This window comes from Canis aureus, chromosome 15 (assembly GCF_053574225.1).
Source record: "Canis aureus isolate CA01 chromosome 15, VMU_Caureus_v.1.0, whole genome shotgun sequence".
Classification (NCBI taxonomy): Eukaryota; Metazoa; Chordata; class Mammalia; order Carnivora; family Canidae; genus Canis; species Canis aureus.
The window spans coordinates 21907050-21930297 of NC_135625.1; the positions used below are offsets into that span (position 1 = coordinate 21907050).

General features: G+C 37.7%; 1 protein-coding gene across 1 annotated transcript; it reads left to right on the forward strand.

Moving 5' to 3' along the window:
• The first annotated feature begins 998 nt into the window (after positions 1-998).
• TLR3 (toll like receptor 3) lies at positions 999-16255 on the forward strand. Its single transcript, XM_077848794.1, has 5 exons — positions 999-1334; positions 7279-7736; positions 9568-9759; positions 12201-14053; positions 14276-16255. Exons 2-5 carry the CDS (start codon positions 7293-7295, stop codon positions 14502-14504), a joined length of 2718 nt encoding a protein of 905 aa, XP_077704920.1. The 5' UTR covers positions 999-1334; positions 7279-7292; the 3' UTR covers positions 14505-16255.
• Positions 16256-23248: the final 6993 nt, after the last annotated feature.

Below are 23248 nucleotides of genomic sequence, written 5' to 3' on the forward strand. Positions count from 1 at the left end.
GAAGAGGAGCCTGGTTCCTTGGAGGCCAAAGTACCAGCCTTCCATGGAAGAGTGGCTAGAGAGTCATAATACAAAGAATATACCCTGTTCTGCTTCAAGGAGCTCACGGAGAAGAAACTTTTGAATACTGTTCATGTTTTACTGCATATCACAATGGTAGACGTGGGAGACAATTGTTTACTCAGTACAATGGTTTGCTTATGGTATTATATTATAGATAGGACAAATGAAAAATCAGGAAAGCATGACCATGAGCCCAGTGACCACAATGTGGTCCAATTAAGCTGAGGCCCAAGGGAAGACATGTTGCATCACGATACAAACCTATTTCTTGCTGTCAGTTCTGCAATCAAGTCAAACTAGTGACATGTTTTAAATATTCCAGGCTGTTTTATTACTCTTCTTGTCTGAGTAGTGAAGCACTGTGGTAACTTGTGGTATATTCTTAGGCAAACCCTTCACCATGCTAGGTTTCCTCATTTCTCAAACAAGGGAGTTGAAATTAGGTGATCTCTACAGCTCCTTCTAAGTGTTATATTTTACTATATAAAATATAGCTAGTAACATTAAATCCTCTGATATCAATAATGGGAAGTGTGTTCTTTTCCTGATAAGCACATTCCTTTAACTAGTCAATAAAGTTTACTGAAAACTACCGGGTGAATCTGGACTTCTGTGTGCAGATCTGTTTACCCCCTAGCAGACTCTGACTGTGGAAGCTGGAGTGGCATGAATTAGGGCTGGCTTTTGGATTTGCCATAGCCAGCAATTCCTCTGTTGTGAACTCGGTGTCTTCTTGGATCAAAAGGTTAATTTCTGCATTACTTACCTTCCCGGGTTGCTAAGAAGATAAGAGAAGTGAAAGTACTTAGCTTTGATTAAGGATTGAGGTTTTTTTTTCTGTCACTCTGACCACACTCTGGAGGTTCTGACAGTTTTGCACAGCCTTTGGGAAAAAAAAAAAACAGAGGAATTCACTCTCAGGTATCTACTAACATCTGGAGCACTAGCCCTGCCCACACCAAGAAGGGAGGTTCCACTTTTTCAACTTCTCTGTTACTAAATCTAAATCTGTGACCCTTTTAAGGGACTGCCTGAAGAAAAAAAAGCAAGACATTTTTAAGAAGCAATTTAATAGTTCTCTTGCTGATATTGTGTTTTTTTTTTTTCCCTTTGCCTTTCTTAGAATCCAAGAACTTGAAGTTTTTTTCCCTTTTCTTTTTTTAGTTTCACTTTCGAGATCGCAGGAAATCTTCCATTCTTCCCTGGTGAAAATAACTGGATTTGGACTAATGAAAAAAAGGAATGGTCAGCCGTTATCAGAGCAAATGAAGGTATATTTTTAAAATTCTTACTGGGAGAGGATCTCTCGTTAGCTCGAGCTGGGACTGCACGTTGGTTTTAGCATTCTTTGGTCTTTCTTTGATCTGGTGCTTGAAATCTAGTCAGAATCAACAAGGAGAATAGAAGAGAGCTGATAGAGGTGTAGAGAGAAGTGTATCCTAACCCAGAATATACATAATAGCAAGAATTTATAATTAACATTCTGAAATATCTTATGCAGTAATTAATTTTTTTTTCCTATGTGGAGTTCTGTACCTGGAAAAGCTCATTAGGAAATCCATGGAAATTATTTCGTAACAACCTTTGAAACAAATCATATCTTTGTCTTACATTAGCTACAGAGCCTTGTGAGCTTGAAAGAGTTTATCTCCTTCCCTCAGTTTTGTTGTCTGGAGAGGAGATAGGAGCTGGCCTTTTGTGATCATGTGCTTGAAAAAAGAGAAAACACTTCAAGTGTTCCTGGGAGTACCAAAGTGGCTTTCTTTGACCTCATAAAGGAAAAGTGGAGAAGGTGACAAGTAGAAAGGCATTTAGGTGTACAGGAAGATGAGAAAGTAACACTGGCAAATGCAGGTGAGTCAGACGAAATCCAAGTCAGCCTCAGGCCATGCTGGTTCAGTAAGTTACCTCCCATTTTTACAGTAGGATTGTGTGTCCGCGGTTAACTGTATCTGTATACATTCAGGGGGAAAAATTATTGCGAAGTGCTCAAACCAAACTGGAGAAGCCAAACTAAATAGTAGCTGGCTCTAAGTAGCCTGGATCCAGACTCCATGACTTTCTCATGATACAATATTATCTCCCACTTGGACAGAGACTTGGAATTCTATGCACCTTTGTAAAATTGCAAGGCCCACTCGATATCTATTTTTCCATCTTTTCAGCTTTCTTTGCTTCTACTACGTCACACTCAATAGCAGTTTTTTCCCTTCTATTTCATCCTCTATTTTCATTTGTTTCACTGAAGCAAATTCCAGAATAATTTTTTCATACAGTTTGCATAGTTATAAACTTCCTGAATCTTTGCATATTCTCCTTATCTTGAGCTGTTCAGCTGGAAATGAAATTTTTGGATCAAAATTATCTCCCCTGATCATTTCGAAAGCTAATCACTATTGCTTTCTAGTGGCTAGGGTTGCTGATGAAAGTTTTCTATCAATCAGGACCTTTTTCTTCTGGAAGTATTTGATTGTATGCTCTCCTTTGAAAGTTTTGGGACTTTTTTCTTGTGAATGGCTACAATCCTGAAATTTCATAAGATTCTCTCTGTGGATTTTCCTTTTTCACTCCCCCTGCCTGTAATTTGGTAAGTCTTTTCCATGTGATGAATATATTTTCAGATCTGGGAATGTTTTACAGTCCTTCAGGGATATTCTTAGTAAAGAGATTAGTCCTTTTCAGTAATTCTGATCTCTATTTATAGCCCTACCAGAAGAGATAAATGTCCCCAGACAAGGAGGAGAATATATTGCAGGGACTGTAGGTTTGAGTTGGTAAGGAAAAGTAGAAGCACTCATGGTACAGGGAAGAGAGATTTGGGAGGATCTCAGAGAGGTGAGGTTTGGGGAGTTGGTTCCAGATTTCCAGAATGTACCGTTTCCAGCCCCACATGTTTCATGTACCTGAGCAATTTGGTGAGGGGCATCCTAGCTGGACTGCACTGGTGATGTTTGTCATAGCCTATAAATATAAAAACTGTATCTAGCTTTAATGATACTCAGTACCAGTATTATAAAGAAACTGACTTTTTTTTTCTATTTCTGAGAACTAGATTAGAATTAAAAGTAAAACTACTATTTTTAAAAAGCCTACTAGAACAATTATAAATACACTGGCTCTATTTTCCTACAATTAATCATCAAAAATGACTTTATTCTTTAAAACTTATCTGGAATTTTTCTTGTGACATGACTTTTAGAAATTATGGAAAAACTTAAATTATTTAAATATCATTTTTACTGATCTATCTCCATACATTGACAATCTATTTGATTTTTTTAAATATCTGAAAATGAAATTAGGTAAATGATCATACCAAAGAATATCACATTAGGAACCTATCCCACCAAAATAAAGTTGTGACTATTTACAGAGATAAGAGTTTTTCTTGAGTTAATTAACTGCCCATGGAAAGCTATTCATTCAACATGTATTTATTCAATATTTGCTATGTTCCAGTCATTTTCCTAGATACAGGCAAAGCAGTACAGTGTAAAAACAACCACGTCCTCTACTATTATAGCTTTATACTCCACTCAGGTGGAATAATGAATTAAATAAGTAAAATTATTTCAGATAATTCCTATTAACCATGGCATGGGAAAGGCAATCTAGGAAAAGAATAACAAATGGGAGGATTTACACTTCTGACTTCAATGTTTACTATAAAGCCATAGTAATCAAAACAATGTGATGGTGGCCTAAGAACTGACAGGTATTTCTGTGTAGGAGAGTTGAGAGCCCAGATATAGACCCACACTTAAATCCACCCACATTTATTTGGTTTTTAAGAAGGATCCTGAAGCAATCCAGTGGGGAAAGGAAAAAAAAGTGACAAACTGGATGTGCAACTGAAAAAAAAATGAACCTTGACTCCTCCTTCACATCATACACAAAATTTTATTACAGAGAGACCACAGGCCTTAACCTAACATCTAAAACCATACTTTTATTTTTTTTAAAAAAGAACAATTTGGGAGTAGGCTAAGTTTCTTAGACAGAACACAGAAAGTAGTAATAATTAAAAAATGATAAATTAGACTTTACCATGATTCTGAAGATACAATCACTCATTAAGAAAATGAGTAGATAGGCCACAAAATAGGAGAAAACACTCACAAATGTAAATCTGACAATGGACTGATACATATGTATATAAAAAATTCCTGTAATGCAATAATAAATAAGAAACAACCTAATTTAAAAAATAAGTGAAATCTTCAAATATATAAGGGAAGATATACAAATGGATAATCAGCAAATAAAAATTGTTAAATAGGGACACTTGGGTGGCTCAGCGGTTGAGCATCTGCCTTTGACTAGGGCATGATCCTGGGTCCTGGGATCGAGTCCCATCAGGCTCCCTGCATGGAGCCTGCTTCTCCCTCTGCCTGTGTCTCTGCCTCTCTCTGTGTGTCTCTCATGAATAAATAAACACAATCTTTAAAAAAAATAGTTAAATATCACTAGCCAGCAAGGAAATGAAAATTAAAACCATAATGAGATATTACAGCACACTCACCAGGATGACTGAAAAATAATAGTACCAAATGTTGGTAAAGATGTAAAATGGTACAAACTTCATTAAAAGATCTGGCAGTTTCTTATAAAAGTAACTATATCCTATCTTACCAAATACCCAGCAATTCCAGTCACAAGTAATTATCCCAAAGAAATCAAGTATATATATGTCCATAAAAACATATCTAAAGATATTTATAGTAAATTAATTCATACTAGTGAAAAACTTCACACAATTCATGTGTCTAATAATATCAGCATGGATAAAATATATTTATACAATGGAATACCATTTAGTTTAAAAAAAAACTCCCAATATGCAACATGGATGAACTTCAAAAAGTTCACTTGAGTGAAAGAAGCCTCATTTAAGAGAGTGAATGTGATTCCATTGATAGGAGGTTATAAGTCACTTAACAATATAGTAGAAGAGAGTCAGAGTTATGATGGTCTTTGGGAGACAGGGATTAGAATGAACCAGAAGGGGATGAGGGATCTCTTTAGGGTATGGGTTACACGGATGTATACATGTGTCAAAAATCAGAGAATTTTGTATGTACACCAAAGATTTGTACATTTCAGTGTATGCAAATTTTATATCAAAAGAAAAACTCTATTAAAAAAACTTTTAAATACTGAACTGGAGGTAGCAATGCACACTCTTTAGACGGAAAGGTACTGATGTTGCAGTATACTTCGGTGAACTGGTAGATAGAGGATGGATAGATGGGTAGATATATGATAACACTAGCGTGTTCACTGCAAAATTCTGTGAGTTGTGCTGTTGTCTAGGGTTTTTCATTAGAAATGCTGAAAAAAAAAAAGATAACATGGTATATAGCCATATTCTGCTTGAATGGAAATGAGCAAATCCTGCTAAAGGACAAGATGTGGATCAATCTCACAAACCTAAATTGGAGTTTTTAAAAAAAGGCATACAATGATACATGGTGCACAATGCTGTTAACACATGTAATACAAATGCAAGTTAATTTAATCTTTCTGTATATGAAATAATGAAGTGCTTGTCTGGGGAAGGAGGAGGCGGTGGCTGGGCAGGAGCATAAGGGAGGTTTCTGGGGGGCTCATTGTGCTCTATTTCTCAAAATGAGTGGCGAATGTACTGACATGCTCTTTATGAAAATTCAAAAAGCTGTACATTCATCATCTGTGTACTGTTCTGTATGTATTTAAAATATAATTACTAGAATTTAAAAAGTATATATAATGCAAATCCTGATACAAAAAGCTGAGCTTATATCTAGAAATAGAGAATTAAAAGATAAAAAGGTGGAATATAAAAGGAAATTTTTTTACTGTTTATTTATTTGAGAGAGAGAGCAAGAGTGCAAGTGAGGGGGAGAGGGGCAGAGGGAGAAAATCCTTAAGCAGATTCCCCACTGAGCATGGAGCCTGACGTGGGGCTGGATCCCACAACCCTGACCTGAGCTGAAACCAAGAGTTGGATGCTTAACTGACTGAGTCATCCAAGTGGCCCTGAAGAGGGAACTTTAAATACAAATAAGATCACACAGAAGGGTCAATGTCTGCCTAAAAGTGGTTCCAAAGGAGAGAACACAGGAAAAGAAAGAGTGGAAATGATCCAAAGAATAATAGAAAAAGAAATCTAAAAATTTAAGGAAGACATGAGTCCTCAGATTGAAAATGCCTGAGAGTGTATAGCTACATTTTGGAGGAAAGATTTAGCATGAAATATCCTTGTGAATCTTACAATACCAAGGAAAAAGAAAAGATACTTACAAAGAGGAGAAGGAGAGTAAAATAAAGGTATCTTTCATATAAAGGAAAGAAAACCAGATGGGCATGCTTTCTTTTTAGCAACAATGAATACTAGAAGACAGTGGAATAATGCCTTCAGGATTTTGCATAAAAAGTATTTTGAACCTCAAATAGCCTACACATCAAAATCATATGACAAGAGAACAAAAACAGATATTCAAGAACTTGAAAGATAAAACTTCCTATAAATATTTTGGAGAGGGATCCCTCAGTGGTGCAGGGGTTTGGTGCCTGCCTTTGGCCCAGGGCGCGATCCTGGAGACTCGGGATCGAATCCCACGTTGGGCTCCCGGTGCATGGAGCCTGCTTCTCCCTCTGCCTATGTCTCTGCCTCTCTCTCTGTGTGACTATCATAAATTTTTTAAAAAAAATCTTTAAAAAATATTTTGGAGAGAGAGGGGGAAGGGCTATTCAAGGAGATACTTGAGTAAAAAAAAAAAAAAAATTCAAGAAAGAAGGTACTAAAAACCATGATAGTGGCATTCACCCAGGAATACAACAGTGGAATGGATTCCAAGATGATAACCAAATAACCGGTGTTAGACATATCCCTCCAAATTGGCCATTCACCCAAAAGTATGATTAAAAAACTAATTTATCTTGGTTTATAGAAATCACATATAGTGCTTCTTTCAATAAGACGCGTTGAAACTGAATTGGGGGTGAAGAGTGAAGAGGGAGTTGTATGCCCCATTTTTTTTACTTTTCTGTGCTATTTGACTTATTTCTATTTGATGTATTGCTTGTATAATACATGCTTGTATTATCATAGAAGTTGCGAGTAAAAAGATGATACGTCGTCACTTTTGGTTATCTATTTTATAAGAAATATACCAATGCGTATGAAAGCCTATGTTATTAATATTATCTCTTACCTGTTGACATTTCTTTTAGAGGGGAGGAGAATCATGAGCCAGAGTTTGCTTTATCATATCTACTCCTTTTTGGGACTGTTGCCTTTTTGGATACTGTGTACATCCTCTACCAATAAATGTGTTGTTAGACATGAAGTAGCTGACTGTAGTCACCTGAAGTTGACTCAAGTGCCTGATGACCTCCCAGCAAACATAACAGTGTTGAATCTCACCCATAATCAGCTCAGAAGATTACCACCTGCCAATTTTACAAGATATAGTCAACTTACTATCTTGGATGGAGGTTTTAACTCCATCTCAAAACTGGAGCCAGAATTGTGCCAAAAACTACCCTTGTTGGAAATTTTGAACCTCCAACACAATGAGCTATCTCACCTTTCAGATCAAACTTTTGTCTTCTGCGTGAATTTGACTGAACTCCATCTAATGTCCAATTCAATCAAGATCATTCAAAATAATCCTTTTCGAAGCCTGAAGGTAAGATGACAATGTTCATCTCCATATAAGAAATTAAAAATACGTTATCTCATGGTAAGTCTTCAAGTCATTTATGCATGTTTAAACTTCATATCTAAATATCAAGGTGAGGAAATAGAAAACTAATCTTCAGTGGGAAGAGGGGGACCCACATACAAATATGGCCATTTATGTTTGAAAATGTTTGCAAAAGAGGAAATAGCATCTTAAATCAATTTCAGTATTAATTGTAAAGAACTTTGCCTCTCTTGCTCCCTCCCATTAAAAATACAACTTAGAGACAAGAGGTAGGGATCAAAGAATCTGTTCTGTCATAACCGGGAGAATCAGAATATCCCACAAGGAACAGCATAAACTCTTAATGCTGCTGATTTAGTACCTGAAGTAATTTAAAAAAAATGCCACATCCAAATTCTGACTTAAATAAAGTTAACAAACTGATGCATGATAAAGCAAATTTTTTAATTAAAAATTCTGTAATCTTGATTTAATATCTTTACAATACTGCTTTACCAATGGCTGCCATCTTTTTTTTTCAAAACTTTGCTTGAATTTTACATCTGTGAAAATATATGTTCTTGTGTCTCAATTTGAGACAATTATTGAATACTTTTCTTAAACCAAAGCCACTTTAAAACTTTGTTTTCTTCATTTTATAGACCTAGAAAAAATTTGGCATTTCTATGACCTCATATGCCAAGAATAGTGTACGAACTTAAATAGCTTAGAAATATTTATAAAATGATTTTGCTCCCTAGTGATTTGAAAATTCTTTCTTGTGCCTCCTTAGATTCTGAAGTGGGTGAAATGTCTTTGGACTCAAAAACCTCAAAATTTGGTTAGAGTAATCCTTAGCAAAATATTCTTTTTAAAAAAATAAAATAAAAAACAAAGTAAAAGTCTTACTCTCTTTAATATGCATTACATAAGACTTTGCCCAAATATATATCAACTGGTCATTACCTTTTACCTGAGTGGAAGTTTATGTGTTAAAAATAGCACAAGGGTGATAAAATGTCCCACAGCACTGACAAAACAAACAAAAATAAATATTCTGTACTAGTTATCATGCAAAACTTATATAACTGTCAATCATTCTCAATATAAAAATCATTTTAGGACTTCATGGACAGCAAAGTTCTAGTCATACTTTTTTTAAAGGACAGTTTTTTCTTTTTTTTCCAGTCGTTTAGTTTCAAGGCTAATGCATGATACTCTATGTTTGTTAAGCCACGTGAATATTCCTTACATGATAAAGAAATGCCTATTATAAATAAATGCTTATTATGAATAGTCCTTATATCATGAATAATAAGCTTACATCCTTTTACTTTGGTAAGAGAAATAAAATGATTCTTTTTCATTTTTATTTTTTTCAAGATTTTATTTATTTATTCATGAGAGATGTAGAGAGAGAGGCAGAGACATAGGCAGAGGGAGAAGCAGGCTTTCTTTGGGGAGCCTGATGTGGGACTTGATCCCAGGACCCTGGGACCATGTCCTGAGCCACCCAGGCATCCCTGATTCATTCTTTTTCTTTCTTTCTTTCTTTCTTTCTTTCTTTCTTTCTTTCTTTCTTTCTTTCTTTCTTCTTTCTTTCTTTCTTTCTTCTTTCTTATGATTCTTGACATAAGAAACAAAGCCCTTGCTGCAATGGTATTTTCAATCACAACAAAGATTTTTATTACCCCTACTTTCAGTTTTCTATAGAATAATAGAGAGGTGACATTTCTGCTGTTATTTCTAAGTCATTTCTAAGACTCCAGTATATTTAAAGGAACTATTTTTGGAAACAAGACTCTAACTTCCATATGTCTTTTTTCTTTCTCAGAATTTAGTCAAATTAGATCTATCTCATAATGGTTTGTCATCTACTAAATTAGGAAGTCAGCTCCAATTGGAAAATCTCCAAGAGCTTCTGTTATCAAATAATAAAATTAATGTACTGAGGCGTGAAGAACTTGATTTCCTTGGTAATTCTTCTTTAGAAAAATTGGAGTTGTCATCAAATCCAATTAAAGAGGTAAGAAGCAAGGTAAATTTTTTTTTGTGTTCTACCTTTAAGTGTGGGCAGCCCCTGTGTCACATGGGTAAGAATCTAAAGATTCCCTAGAGAAAGGGGTTACCACCTCATGCTTGCCCCATGTTCCAGAAATCCTTCATACTTCCTGCTTGGGACCATTCATTTCATCCTTACAAGATGGGAGAGTCTGGTAGCAATTAGGAGCTTAGGCTCTGCTGTCTGATAGAAGTGGGTTGAAATTCCTCTTCCAATTCTAGGCCAGTACTTTGACCTTGGGGAACTTACATAACCTCCCCGGGTCTTAGTTTCCTCACCTGTAAAGTGAAACAATACTATTTATCACACAAAATCTCTGAAAGAATAAAAAAGCATGATACTTAAGAGCACAGGCTTTAGAGTTGGGTTAGCTAGCTCTGCATCTGGTCTTGCTCTCTCTCTTTTTTAAGATTGATATTCATTCATTCATTCATTCATCCATTCATTCATTTGACAGAGGGAGAGACAGAGCATAAACAGGGGAAGCAGCAGGCAGAGTGAGAGGGAGAAGCAGGCTCCCCAACAAGCAGGGAGCCCAACAAGGGGCTCGATCCCAGGACCCTGAGATCATGACACAAGTTGAAGGCAGAGACTTAACAGACTTAACCCAGGCACCCCTGGGCTTTCTCTCCTAATAATTATATAATCAGGCAAATTATTCAAGTTCTTTACTCTAGTTCCCCACTCATAAAATTGGCATAATGATAAAACTACTTCCTAGGCTGTATGGTAAAGAATTTAGCACAGTGTCTGGCATGTAAGTGCTCCATAAATGAAAACTAGTATTAGATTATTATAAAAATCCTCTTACAATGGAATATATGTAACTAACCTTCTCTTTGGATCATGATATTCAGTTCATTAATCACTTTTATATATGGGTATGTGTATATTCTTTTTCCTTTACAGGCTGAGAATAAGAATATTGGCAAGCATAAACTAAATCAGATTTTTACAAGCTGTATTGGTTTTCAGAATAAAAATAGACTGTGTATTGGTCCTGAGATAATAAAATATAAACAAACAACAAATGAACATTTTATGCAATACTCATGCTAAGATTTGAATAGCATTTTTTAAAATTTAGAACACTTATTGCAGAAGTGTTATAAAATATGTAAGTAATGAGGGGGGAGATTAAAATCATCCAAAAGCCCACAGTCCAGAGACAACCAATGTTAGCATTTGGGTATTTTCATCTCCAGCTTTACTCCAAGTGATAATTGGAAAAAAACAATAGCAGGTGAAATTCAGAGTATAAATTCAAATTACACTGTGCGTCAGGCTCTGTGATAAGCTATATATGCATAGTCTTGTAACTAACTTATTCTTACCATCATTTTACACAAGGGTAAATTTTGATGAAGTAGGGTTGAGGAACCAAGGTCTCACAAGTGATTTTTCTGGTGACGGAATTGGGTTTCTGGCAGTGTTAGATCAGAGCCCATGCTCCTAACAGCTACACCACGTTGCCTCCTGCTGTCTAAAAATAATACAACATCATGAACATTCTCCATATCATTGAGAATTATTCAAAAACTCAACTTCAATTACTGTAATATAGTGCTGTCATGTAAGTCCGTCCTAATTAATTTAACAATTGTCTGTTTTGTAGTCCAATTCACTTTACTTATGAAAAAGTACATCTTCCTCCTAATTTTTGCCTTTTCTTCCATGAACCCTAACGTCATGGAAGGCACCGTAGGAGGCAGATCCTCTTTGTGCTCCTGGTGTTTAACCACTGCCCAGGACTGGCTACCAGTCCTCTCTGGATTCCTTCTCTCCTGCCTTCCATTCTCTTGCCCTGGTGCTGAATCACACAGCAGCCAAGGCTTCCGGTGCGGGGAGCAGGGGGGGAGTGGGGGCAGAGCAGAAAGGAGCTGGAGGTGGTGTCATGAAATAAAGTCAGAAGAAAACCTTGGTGGAAAGACAAAGAGAAAGGCTGGAACTCAGAGTCACAGAAGGGAAAGTGTGAATCGCTGCTTTTAATAAGATCCACCCATCCATTCCATGTTATTCACTGAGAACAGGGGTGATGAGGACAGAAACAGGATCTGCCCCAGGGGTGACTTTACAAATAGTTTATTAATTACAATTATACTCAGTGTGATCAAGTAAAAGCACCAGGGACTTAACCTAGACTGAGGTTTCAGGAGAGGCCCCCTGAAGAGGAGGCCTTAAATGATGAGTGGAAGGTAAGCAGTGGCCAGAAAAGGTGAGGGGCTGGAGCACGAGGTAGGTGTGGCAGGCACAGAGTAAGGAGCTGTGCAGTGAGGGGTGGGGAGAAAACACAGAGAAGATGGTGAAGGGGCAAGGGACTGAGTAAAGAATTGTTTCAACATTTCAAGAGTCATGAGGACACCACTGTGCTTTGGTTATTAACTTCCTTTTCTCCCCACCTTTAGTTCTCTCCAGGGTGTTTCCATGCAATTGGAAAATTATTTGGCCTCTCTCTGAACAACGTTCAGCTGAACCCCAGTCTCACAGAGAACCTTTGTTTGGAACTGTCAAATACAAGCATCCAGAATCTATCCTTAAGCAACACCCAGCTACACAGAACAAGCAATATGACGTTCCTTGGACTAAAGCATACAAATCTCACCATGCTCGATCTTTCCCACAACAACTTGAATGTGATTGAGAACAATTCCTTTGTCTGGCTTCCACATCTAGAATATTTCTTACTGGAGTATAATAATATAGAGCATTTGTTTTCCCACTCCTTTTATGGGCTTCTCAATGTAAGATACCTGGATTTGAAACGATCTTTTGCTAAACAAAGCACTTCCCTTGCTTCGCATCCCAGGATTGATGATTTTTCCTTTCAGTGGCTAAAATGTTTGCAGTATCTGAACATGGAAGACAACTACTTCGCAGGCATAAAAAGCAATATGTTCACAGGATTGATAAAGTTGAAACACTTGAGTCTCTCCAACTCCTTCACAAGTTTGCAAACTTTAACCAATGAAACATTTTTGTCACTTGCTCAGTCTCCTTTAATCACACTCAATCTAACCAAAAACAAAATCTCAAAAATAGAGAGTGGTGCTTTTTCTTGGCTGGGCCACCTACAGGTACTTGACCTTGGCCTTAATGAAATTGGACAAGAACTCACAGGCCAAGAGTGGAGAGGTCTAGAAAATATTGTCGAAATCTACCTTTCCTACAACAAATACCTACAACTGACGAGCAGCTCTTTTGCCTTGATTCCCAGCCTCCGACGACTGATGCTCCGAAGAACGGCCCTTAGAAATGTGGACAGCTCCCCTTCACCTTTTCATCCTCTTCGGAACTTGAACATTCTGGATCTAAGCAACAACAATATAGCCAACATAAATGATGAGCTGTTGGAGGGTCTTGAGAAATTAGAAATTCTGGATATGCAGCATAACAACTTAGCAAGGCTATGGAAACATGCAAACCCCGGTGGTCCTGTTCATTTTCTAAAGGGTCTTTCTCACCTCCACATTCTTAATTTAGAGTCTAATGGCTTTGATGAGATCCCAGCAGAGGTGTTCAAGGGCTTATCTGAATTAAAGAGCATTGATTTAGGATTGAATAATTTAAACATATTTCCATCATCTCTCTTTAATGATCAGGTGTCTCTGAAGTCATTGAACCTTCAGAAGAATCTCATAACATCAGTTGAGAAGAATGTTTTTGGGCCAGCCTTCAGGAACCTCAGTAATTTAGATATGAGCTTTAATCCATTTGATTGTACCTGTGAAAGTATTGCCTGGTTTGTTAATTGGATTAACAGCACCCATACCAACATCTCTGAGTTATCAAGCCATTACCTCTGCAACACTCCACCTCAATATCATGGTTTCCCAGTGATGCTTTTTGATATATCACCCTGCAAAGACAGTGCCCCCTTTGAAATCTTTTTCATAATAAATACCAGTGTCTTATTGACTTTTATCTTTATTGTGCTGCTGATCCATTTTGAAGGCTGGAGGATATCTTTTTATTGGAATGTTTCAGTGCACCGAATTCTTGGTTTCAAAGAAATAGACAAACAGCCAGAGCAGTTTGAATACGCAGCTTATATAATTCATGCCTATAAAGATAGAGATTGGGTCTGGGAACACTTCTCTCCAATGGAAGAAAAAGATGAAACTCTCAAATTTTGTCTTGAAGAGAGGGACTTTGAGGCAGGTGTCCTTGAACTCGAGTCAATCATTAATAGCATCAAAAAGAGTAGAAAAACTATTTTTGTTATAACACAGCATCTATTAAAGGATCCATTATGCAAAAGGTAGGTGAACATTGTGAAATTTTAAGTGTGTACTTTTCAATTAAGCTTTTAAATATTACTTATATTATGACTCACCACTCAAAAAATTTTAAAAATAAGTTTTAAAAAAATAACCTGATTATTAGTGACAGGTAAAAATAAATGTAAGGGGGGATGTTGGAGATTTTGGCTGTTGAATACTGTATACTGATATGTAACTTATTTCAATTTTTTTTTTACTAGATTCAAAGTGCACCAGGCAGTTCAGCAAGCTATTGAACAAAATCTAGAGTCCATTATATTGATCTTTCTTGAGGAGATTCCAGACTATAAACTGAACCATGCACTCTGTTTGCGAAGAGGGATGTTTAAATCTCACTGCATCTTGAACTGGCCAGTTCAGAAAGAACGGGTAAATGCCTTTCATCATAAATTGCAAGTAGCACTTGGATCCAGAAATTCAATACATTAAATTTATTTAAAGACTAAAGTAACAGAGGAGTAACTTTCCCATCTTAAAAGTTTCATAGTAAATTTACGTTTTATTTGAAGATCGTATAAATTTGTTTATTCATATTTAGAGAGTATCATCCCACACTTCCATCTCTTTTATCTTCCTATTTCAGGCCTTTCATTGCCAACAGAGTTAACTGGACCCAAAATAAATATATCAGATTATCCTCTACTAATGAATATACAATTGGTAACTGAGGTCTGTGACAACTTAGAAAAGTTTTAAAATATTCTTCATTTAAAGAAAAGTGAGAATTATGTGAAGCTTTCTGATAATTATATTTGGAGATTTTTTTGGATGCACTCATAGTAGAATAAAAGATAATTGTTTTAGTGGATACAATGCTATTTCAACTGTAAAAGAGTAAAATATATACCCCAATTTTTAAAAGCTTAGTTATAATATTTTTTCAATTGGGAAGCTTTTATTTTAGTGGTCCCTGTCTCAGTGTTCATTTCGTTAGGTGTTAAATCCCATTTCAATATACAGATTCATGGTCAGAAAACATTTGTGATTCATTTCGATTACTTATACTCACTTATATTTTCCTGTTATTTGAGTTTCTGCTATAGTTGTTAGAAGAAACAATTCTCTTGCTTAGAAGTATTACAAAAAAAAAAAAAAGGATTACAGAAAGGCTTACTTACTGAAGGTTAATAAGTAGATTAGCTTTGTGGAAATAAAATATTCTTTTCTCTTGGTCTCAGACTCAGGAGATGGCCCTGGTCAAATCATTTGGTCCCACTGGATTCTTTGAGTTCTGATCTTGAAAATTTTGGTGATAAACAAAATCTTAAATAACCTTAAGTAATCTTAAATAATCCCCTATAATTAATGATGATCATGGTATAATGCATTCACATTAAATATATTACCATGTCATAAAATAATATGCTATGTATGTATAGGTTAGTTCTACTCTAGAAAGACTATGATTTTAAGTGTTATTCTTGTTTTACGATAAAAAGAATCTAATTATTGGAAATAAACAAGAATAGTTTTTTAAAACCTTTATAGTTCTGGTATTCAAATATAAGAGAGGGTTGAAATTATAAAGCTGAGGTAATTTCTTTATTAGAAGCATCTGTTTGCTAAATTTAGGGAGCATTTGAGATGTCACATTTTAGAACTTTCATTTAAATAGTTCGATTGGGGTGCCTGGGTGGCTCAGTCCATTAAGTGTCTGCCTATGGCTCAGGTCATGATCCCAGGACTCCGGGATCCACCCCCTCAGGGGACTCTCTGCCTCATGGGGGAGGGAAGCCTGCTTCTCCCTCTCCCTCTGTCTGCCGCTCCCCCTGCGTTTGCTCTCTCTCTCTTTCAAATAAATAAATAAAATATTTTAAAAGTCGTTCAGTATTCTCAGGACTAAGCTCACAGAATCCTGGAAAAAGTAATATCCATTGTATTGGTGGTTCTGAAAGCGTCTACAGTCTCTCAACAATATGAATGTGTGGAGGAGGACTCATTTTCACTTTCCCATTTTATATCACCTTTGCACACAAGACGCATTGCTTTATTGCTTTTTTGTTAAAATGTGTTTTCTACCTGTGAAATAATCTTGCTTTATTTTGGCATCACAAAATATAAATAAATAAACAAATAAAATTAAACTTTTACGATGCCAAAATGAAAGTCACAACTACCATTTTTCTTGATGTGCTTTGAATGTTAGCTGTTTCAATTTCATTAAAATATTTCTAAATGAACTTTTATTATCAATTAATGTTTCACCAGTTTGTTCAAAGCAGGGCAGGATGTAATTTTGCTTTCCTTCTCTTATTTATTTGCTTATAAGATAGTTATCAAATGGCCACAATTTAAATTGAGTTCAAACATAATTTTTTAAAGTTTCTTAATATGTAAGAAAATGCACAAGGGATGACCCATTTAACTGAATATAAGTAAAACTAATAAAAGATGCAAGCCTTAGCTTGTGTTTGACTTACACAGGAAGAAACATCCTGAACTTCTGCAAGCTGTCCTTTATAATTGTTCTCAGGAGGAGCCCTCATCCCTGGGGTTTAAAACAAGGAAATGCAGAAAAGGATGTTTGTCTGACCTATTTAATTTCCATGAGTGAAGTGACTTGTTTGAATGCTCTCAAGGTGGCATCATGTTATCTGTTCACTCCTTCTTCCTGTTTTTCCGTTTTCAAAACAAACTCCAGTTGAATCAACATTGAGTTTAAAATAAATCTAGGAATTTAGATTTTACCTAAAAATGACATCTTTTTATTGTAATAAGAAGTAAATACTATCAATTTGTTAGTGAGGAGGGGGTTTTCAGTGCCATTTATTTAACAATGTTTAATTATTCAAATGTCTACCTTAGGTTATTTGTAAAGGGGACTCAATAATATGTGATGGTAGCCATTGGAAAATTGGTAAAGGTGCTCCATATGAGGAGCTTAAAAAATATTTCTTGCAATCTGGAGAGGAAGAAAGCAGACTAGTGGTTGTCTGGACCTAGGGATGGGAATGGGAAGTAGTGGGGAGTAGTGTAAGAGATTTTTTTAGGGTGATGAAAATATTCTAAAATTGGAGTGTGGTAGTGATTGCACAACTATGTAAGTTTTTACTAAGAATCATCGAATCATATTCTTAAAACAGGTGAATTTATGGTACATAAATTATATATTAATAAAACTGTGAGAAATACTGTATTTCTCAGCTACATGTGCATAGCCCTGTGCTAAGCATGATGGGGTGCAATAGGATCTGAGCTACACTGTAGAAAATGGGGTAAGAAGAGTTAGAGTAGGAAGGGACTATCAAAGATGGACCTGAACAAAAGGCTCCATGGAAGAGGATCAGACCTTTCAAAGGTGGGTAGAATTTGGTTGAGTGAGGAGTAGGGTAGCAGAATGAACAGTAAGATAGAAGGGAGTGGGGCATGAACTTGGTGTTGGGTGGAGTCACAGGCAGGGATGCTGCAGAGGATAGAACCATGTTGCTGAGAGCATAACAGAGGAATTTAGATTTAAGGAGTCAGTTATTTTGAAATTGTAACTTAATGGATTTCAATTGGCAAAACCAGGAATTATAATAAAACTCCCTCCTCGAATCTATGATTTAGATTTATGTGACAACTAGTTGAATACAAGATGTAACTTCTAGCTTGACAGTCCAAACAGCCAGGTGCACTCCCACATTACCGAAGGGGACTTAAAGTACTTATTTTTTTCCTATAAACATATAATTCTGTATTAAACTAACAAAAAAAGGCAATCAATTGGTCATTAGTTGCTAATTACACTAGGTCATATATTAGCCATTCTTATCTCTTGCCACTCCCTAGTCTTGCTCCATCTTTCTGTGCATGGGAGAAACTGTCCTGTCATGTGACTTTGCCCCTCCCCAACCTGTTCAGCAAACCACCTATTGTACATATTGGGCAAGTTATGGGACTTTTCAATGATGGAACTTTTCTGGTTCTTTATGAGAATTGCTGGGTAGCCAGTTTTGAACTCTTAGCTCTCTTATCTTAAGTCAGTTCTCCAGGAAATAGAACCTAAAATGGAGGGGTACATGCAGCAGGTTTTGGGGAGTGCTCTGATTTATGAGGGAGTGAAATAAACTGGATTGGGAAGAGGGAGAATGATGATCTGCAATGCAATTGCAGGTTGCAGCAGAGACCTTAGCAGACCCCATGGGGAATGGCCCTACAGAGTTGATGCCAAAAAGGGGCCGGACTGCCCCAATCTCATCTCAGCCAATCAATATTGGATCTAGGCAGTCCCAGGGAGGAAGTCTGCCCTTCAGCAAAAAGCTTTGCCCAAAAACAATTCCAAAGGAGGATTTCAGTTGTGAAGCGTGAACACTCTGGGCAAGTAGAGGAATAGGTGCTTGGGTCCCGAAGGGGAGAGCTCAGCGGTTCACCACAGCATCCACTACACCTTCCAAGGTATTTAAAAATTAAGGTAGATCTAGCTCAATTGGTTTCTTTAAGCACTTCTGCAAGGTTCCAACCATTTTAGTTTTAAAAATAGTCTCTTCTCTTCCAGGCATTCTGGGAGACAAATGGCTGCATAGAAAGCCAACTTTTTTTTTTTTTAAACAGTGTTAATGTCTTCCAGTCAAAGAACAAGTTTGTTTTATTACTGAAATGAAGGAGGATACACAGTATGGAGACCTTAGGGGTGTCTCACTAAGAAGGCGCTTGAAAATTGGGTTTTCTTTGGGTGATTTGGGGGAGGGCAGATGGAAGCAGTTTCCTTCTACATTTCATGCTGTTAGAAAGGGGGAAATTATGTGACTGATTATCTCAATAAATATATTTATAGGGAGAAGAGACTAGAACCAGGATAAAGTAATAATTGGTAAAGAGGTGGCCATCAGCTTAGGCAAGAGAAGAGTGTTTATGGTATTTTGAGGGTGTCACAGTGAATTTATTTTTGTCTGTGCATATGCAAAATTAGGAAGTGGTCAGGCTTTGTCTCATTTTATAGTGTCAGCTTCACCTTGTCTGAAGTTGATAGTCTGTGAGGCTGTTTCTGTCCAGTAAGAGAACAATATGGCCTAGCTGTGAGTGCCGGGCCAGCTTCTGGATGTCAGAGGCTGCTCTTTGTTTTACTCGGCAGCTTTCACACAGGTATCTTTTTGGCCCCTTGACAAGATATCATTTCATCTTAGCGAGCACTTGGTTGCAAGTGCCAGAAGCTCAAAGTTGTTTAGGCAAAAAGGGAGAATATTTATGATCTATTACCAAAACGGGAAAAGGGCAGGGATATAACTAGCTGTCAAGGAGAACTAGGACCAGGAGCTCAAATACCACCACACCTCATACCTACTCCTCTCTCTATGTTAGTTAGTGTTCTTGGTTTGTACTGCTGGAAGCAGGGGTGCCTGGATCTCTTAGGCTCCCTGTTCAGGTCAACAATCCCAATTTTTAAAACAATTTTTAAAACCTCAGGAAAGTCTTCTGATTGGCCTGGTTTGAGGGTATATATCAGCGCTATGGCCATGGCAGTGGGGTCCTGTGGTTGGCAGCACCCACTAGAACCATATAAATAGAATGGTGTTTCCCAAAGAGGGGAGCTGGACAAGCCCAGTGGTCATATTCACCAATTGAGACATGTAGAACTGGCCTATTGAACAAGCTGGACTCAGGAAGGTACAAACAGGAAATTCTTATTCTTTCATCCTCTCAAAGATCTTTTTTAAGATCTTTTAAAGATTTTTTAAAGAAAATTCTTCCATTTGGATAAAACCTCAGGCTTATTTATTATAGAGATTTTCCAACACTCATAGATACTACGAAGAGTTGTCCAACCTCATCATTATAAACCTCTAGCCCAATAGTAATAACAAACTCTTGCTCAGTTAGGCTTTTCTGCTTCCCCAGCTGGGGTCTGCTTCCATCTGCTGGTAGATCCCACTGAAGGGGATGATGGTGTTGGCTTGTTGTCTCCCTCCTCACTCCGTCTGCTCTCCCACTGGCTGGCTGAGCACCTCTAGAATCTCAGGAGTTCAGAACACAGAGGAAAGAAGGAACTTCAAGGGCAGAGACGGCTACATTTGACCAGCACAGCACGGGTGTGATCTGGCCTCTGGGCCTTGGAGACATAATGCTGGCTGGCTGGCTCTTTCTTTCATGGGATGCTTTTGTCACTTCTTCAGAGATGCAGAATTTTCCTTTGGAACCCAACCCACAGGACAAGGTAGTGGTAAGTCAGCCACTCCCAGTGCAAATTCTTCTGGTGACTGCCGGGCATCTAATAAAATGAATTCAAAACTTTCCTTCACTCTGTCTCCACTCCATCTTTCAAACTTGTCTCCACTATTACTGTGTGCATCCAAGGTACTGATTGGTGTTCCTCATCGGTCTTACAAGATAAAATCCCATTAAAAGGGCTCCTGCCATATCCTCCTCAGAAAAAATTACACATTGGTAATCAGGATATTACAAAGCTAGGATGTCCTACTTTAAAGAAAGGTATTTAACCTTTTATGATTGAGGCATTCCCTAAGCCAATTTTATGATAGAAGTGCTTATCATTTGGCTTGTTAACATCCTGCTGACTGCATGTTCTCTATAACATTTGCAAATATAACAGTAAATGTTAGACTGAAGTTGTAGCAGCAGATGTAGAAAAGAAGAAGGCACATTCAATTTAATGAAAATATATCTTTATCACCCAGAAATTTCATTGTTTCTGGGAGAGACCACAGACAAAAGAGAATTGGGATGCTCCAAAATTTCCTCTAACCCCCTCCAACTCTGCAGTAAATATTCCAAAAATATGCTCGTATTCCTTTAGCAATGATCCAAAGAGTGCCAGGTCCCCTCTAAAGACCTTACTTAGTTTACAATCTGGAGTGTGTGTGTGTGTGTGTGTGTGTGTGTGTGTGTGTGTATGAGAGAGAGAGAGAGAGAGAGAGAGAGAGATTGCTCTTTCTTCTTTTGCTTCACTTCCAACGCACAGTAGTCACAAAATATTTGTGGATTGAATGATTAAGGAACTAAGTGAATGAACACACCACGAACTCTAGCCACCCAGAACTGCTTGTGGCTTCACCCACATGCCTGGCTCTTTCACATTTCCATCTGAATTTAAGTGTGGTTCTGCTTGCATGGCTGTCCTACATCCTTTTCTTAGCTAAAGCATGCTGCTTCAAGGGGTAGGTCAGCTTCAACTACAAGGAGATCTAATCCCTGGCCTCTCCTGACTAACCTTGAAACTTAGAGCCTTCCTAAATACACTTCCTCCTTAGGATGAGTTAGCTGGCTTTTATCATTGGCCAAGCACTCTTGGATAGGAAGAGTTCAAAATCTTAAACAGTATAAGTGCCCACCCAGAAAGAGTCTACAGAGGATGTAGCCTTAAGGCCCACTATTGCTGGTGCAAGAATCTGTGCAAATCTTGCATAGAAGGGGCTTGGCATTAGTCGTGTGACTTTGGAGGCTCTTGGGTCAGAGCCTTTGCTTCGGCTCTACTTGTTTACTGAAGATAATCCTTCAGTGCAAGGAGATTTGAAAAGCTGTTCTTCTGCTCAGGTTGTTTTGGTATAAAGCAATCTTAACTGGGATAAACACTGGGTCAAGTGAGATCGTCCTTCCTCAGAGAAACCTTGTTACCTAAGCAGTGGTAAGAAACAGAGGGTCCCTCTAGACTTCCCTGATAACAGTTCCAACTTCCCAGCTTGGCCGCTTAGTGATTCTGCAACCTCTGATGTAACCTCTCTCTGGTGGCTCATCTGGCATTTTCTGGCCTTAATGTGCAAACCTAGCCCAGAAGAGAGTGGGACAGGCATAACTGCCCCTCGCCCGTACCCCCACACTCATTAGGAGACAGCTGGAGATTTCTGAACACATCAGCAGAATCTTTTAAGGGGAGGAGGTACTTACGGGATGGTCTAGGGGTAGGAAGCTGAATTTTCTGTTAATCTTAACACAGTAAAACAACAACAACAACAAAAATCTTAACACAGTATGTTTTGAACAAATTCCAGGGGGTGCCATTGGGTCCACCTCAAGCTTTAAGGACAGATCCACCAGTTACACAGTACATCCTCCACCTTCCTTCTATCTCTTGTTTCTCTTATTATCTGCTTTTGTTATCCTTTCTTTCCTCTCTGTTCTCCTATACCCAGTGTGTAGGCATGCTTAGCAGAAAAATACAAATCATATTAAATTTAAAAAAAATCCTGAGCAAAATGTTATTGTACCCTAGGTTGATCCTTTCAGGACATACTCCACTGCAGCATGGCTAAGCTGCTTGGGCGGCATTACTCTCCAACTTGTAAACACCAGAAAGCATTCTTCTGTGCAGAAAAGTATGGGAAAGGCTCATTGGGCCTTCATGGAGCAAGCTCTATACTCCAAGCCCAGGTATCACTTTTTGACTTGGATGACTTGGAGAAAATTATACTTGTGGATGCTATCAAACAACCCCGAAATACAAGGAAATCCCATATCTCTGTAAATGTGGCTGAGTGAAATATCTCACATACACTTTGCAGATTTAAAAGTATATATCTATACAAGTCCTAGCCCATTTTTTTCCTTAGCTTATATTTAAATCAAGTAATTAGCTTTTTGCCTGTGTGCATGGCTGGGTGAGTTGTTTTTTGTTTTGTTATTATGTTATAGGAGTTCCGTATATTTTTTGAAAATTAACCCCCCAAAGTTGCTAGAACTGATGTTGATGTGTGGTGGTGGTGGTGGTGGTGGTTGTTGTCGTCATTGTAGTTCCTGTACTACCAAGCAATTCTCCAACACCAGCTGGGTGTCCTACAATTAAACTGAGTTCCAACACCATCTACTAGGAGATAGGGTCAGAGCCCATAGTTTAAGGGTTCAGTCCTACAAGACTGTTTTCCCCCACCCCTCTACTTCAGACACGAGTCATGAGTCCAAGCTGTCACCAGTGCTTCTGACCAATCAGGTATAGATCAGAGGTTCTAATGACCCCTTTTTTGGGTTTGATACCTTATGACCACCCGGGATGTACTATGATTATAAAGCAGGATAACCTTTATGTCCCCTTTGCTGGTAAGTCGCTGAGGGAAGGACTTTTAAGCTAGTTCTAGCCAATGAGACTCAGCTGGTCAGCTTGAGAAGCTTCTGGAAACTATTTTATTCCTTGATGAGAGGGAAAATGAAAGAGTGAGTACCTTCTTTTTGCCTTGAATGTAGTTATTTGAGGGAAAAATGGTTGGTGCTGAGGATGCCATGTGGAGACCACCAGGAAACAGCCC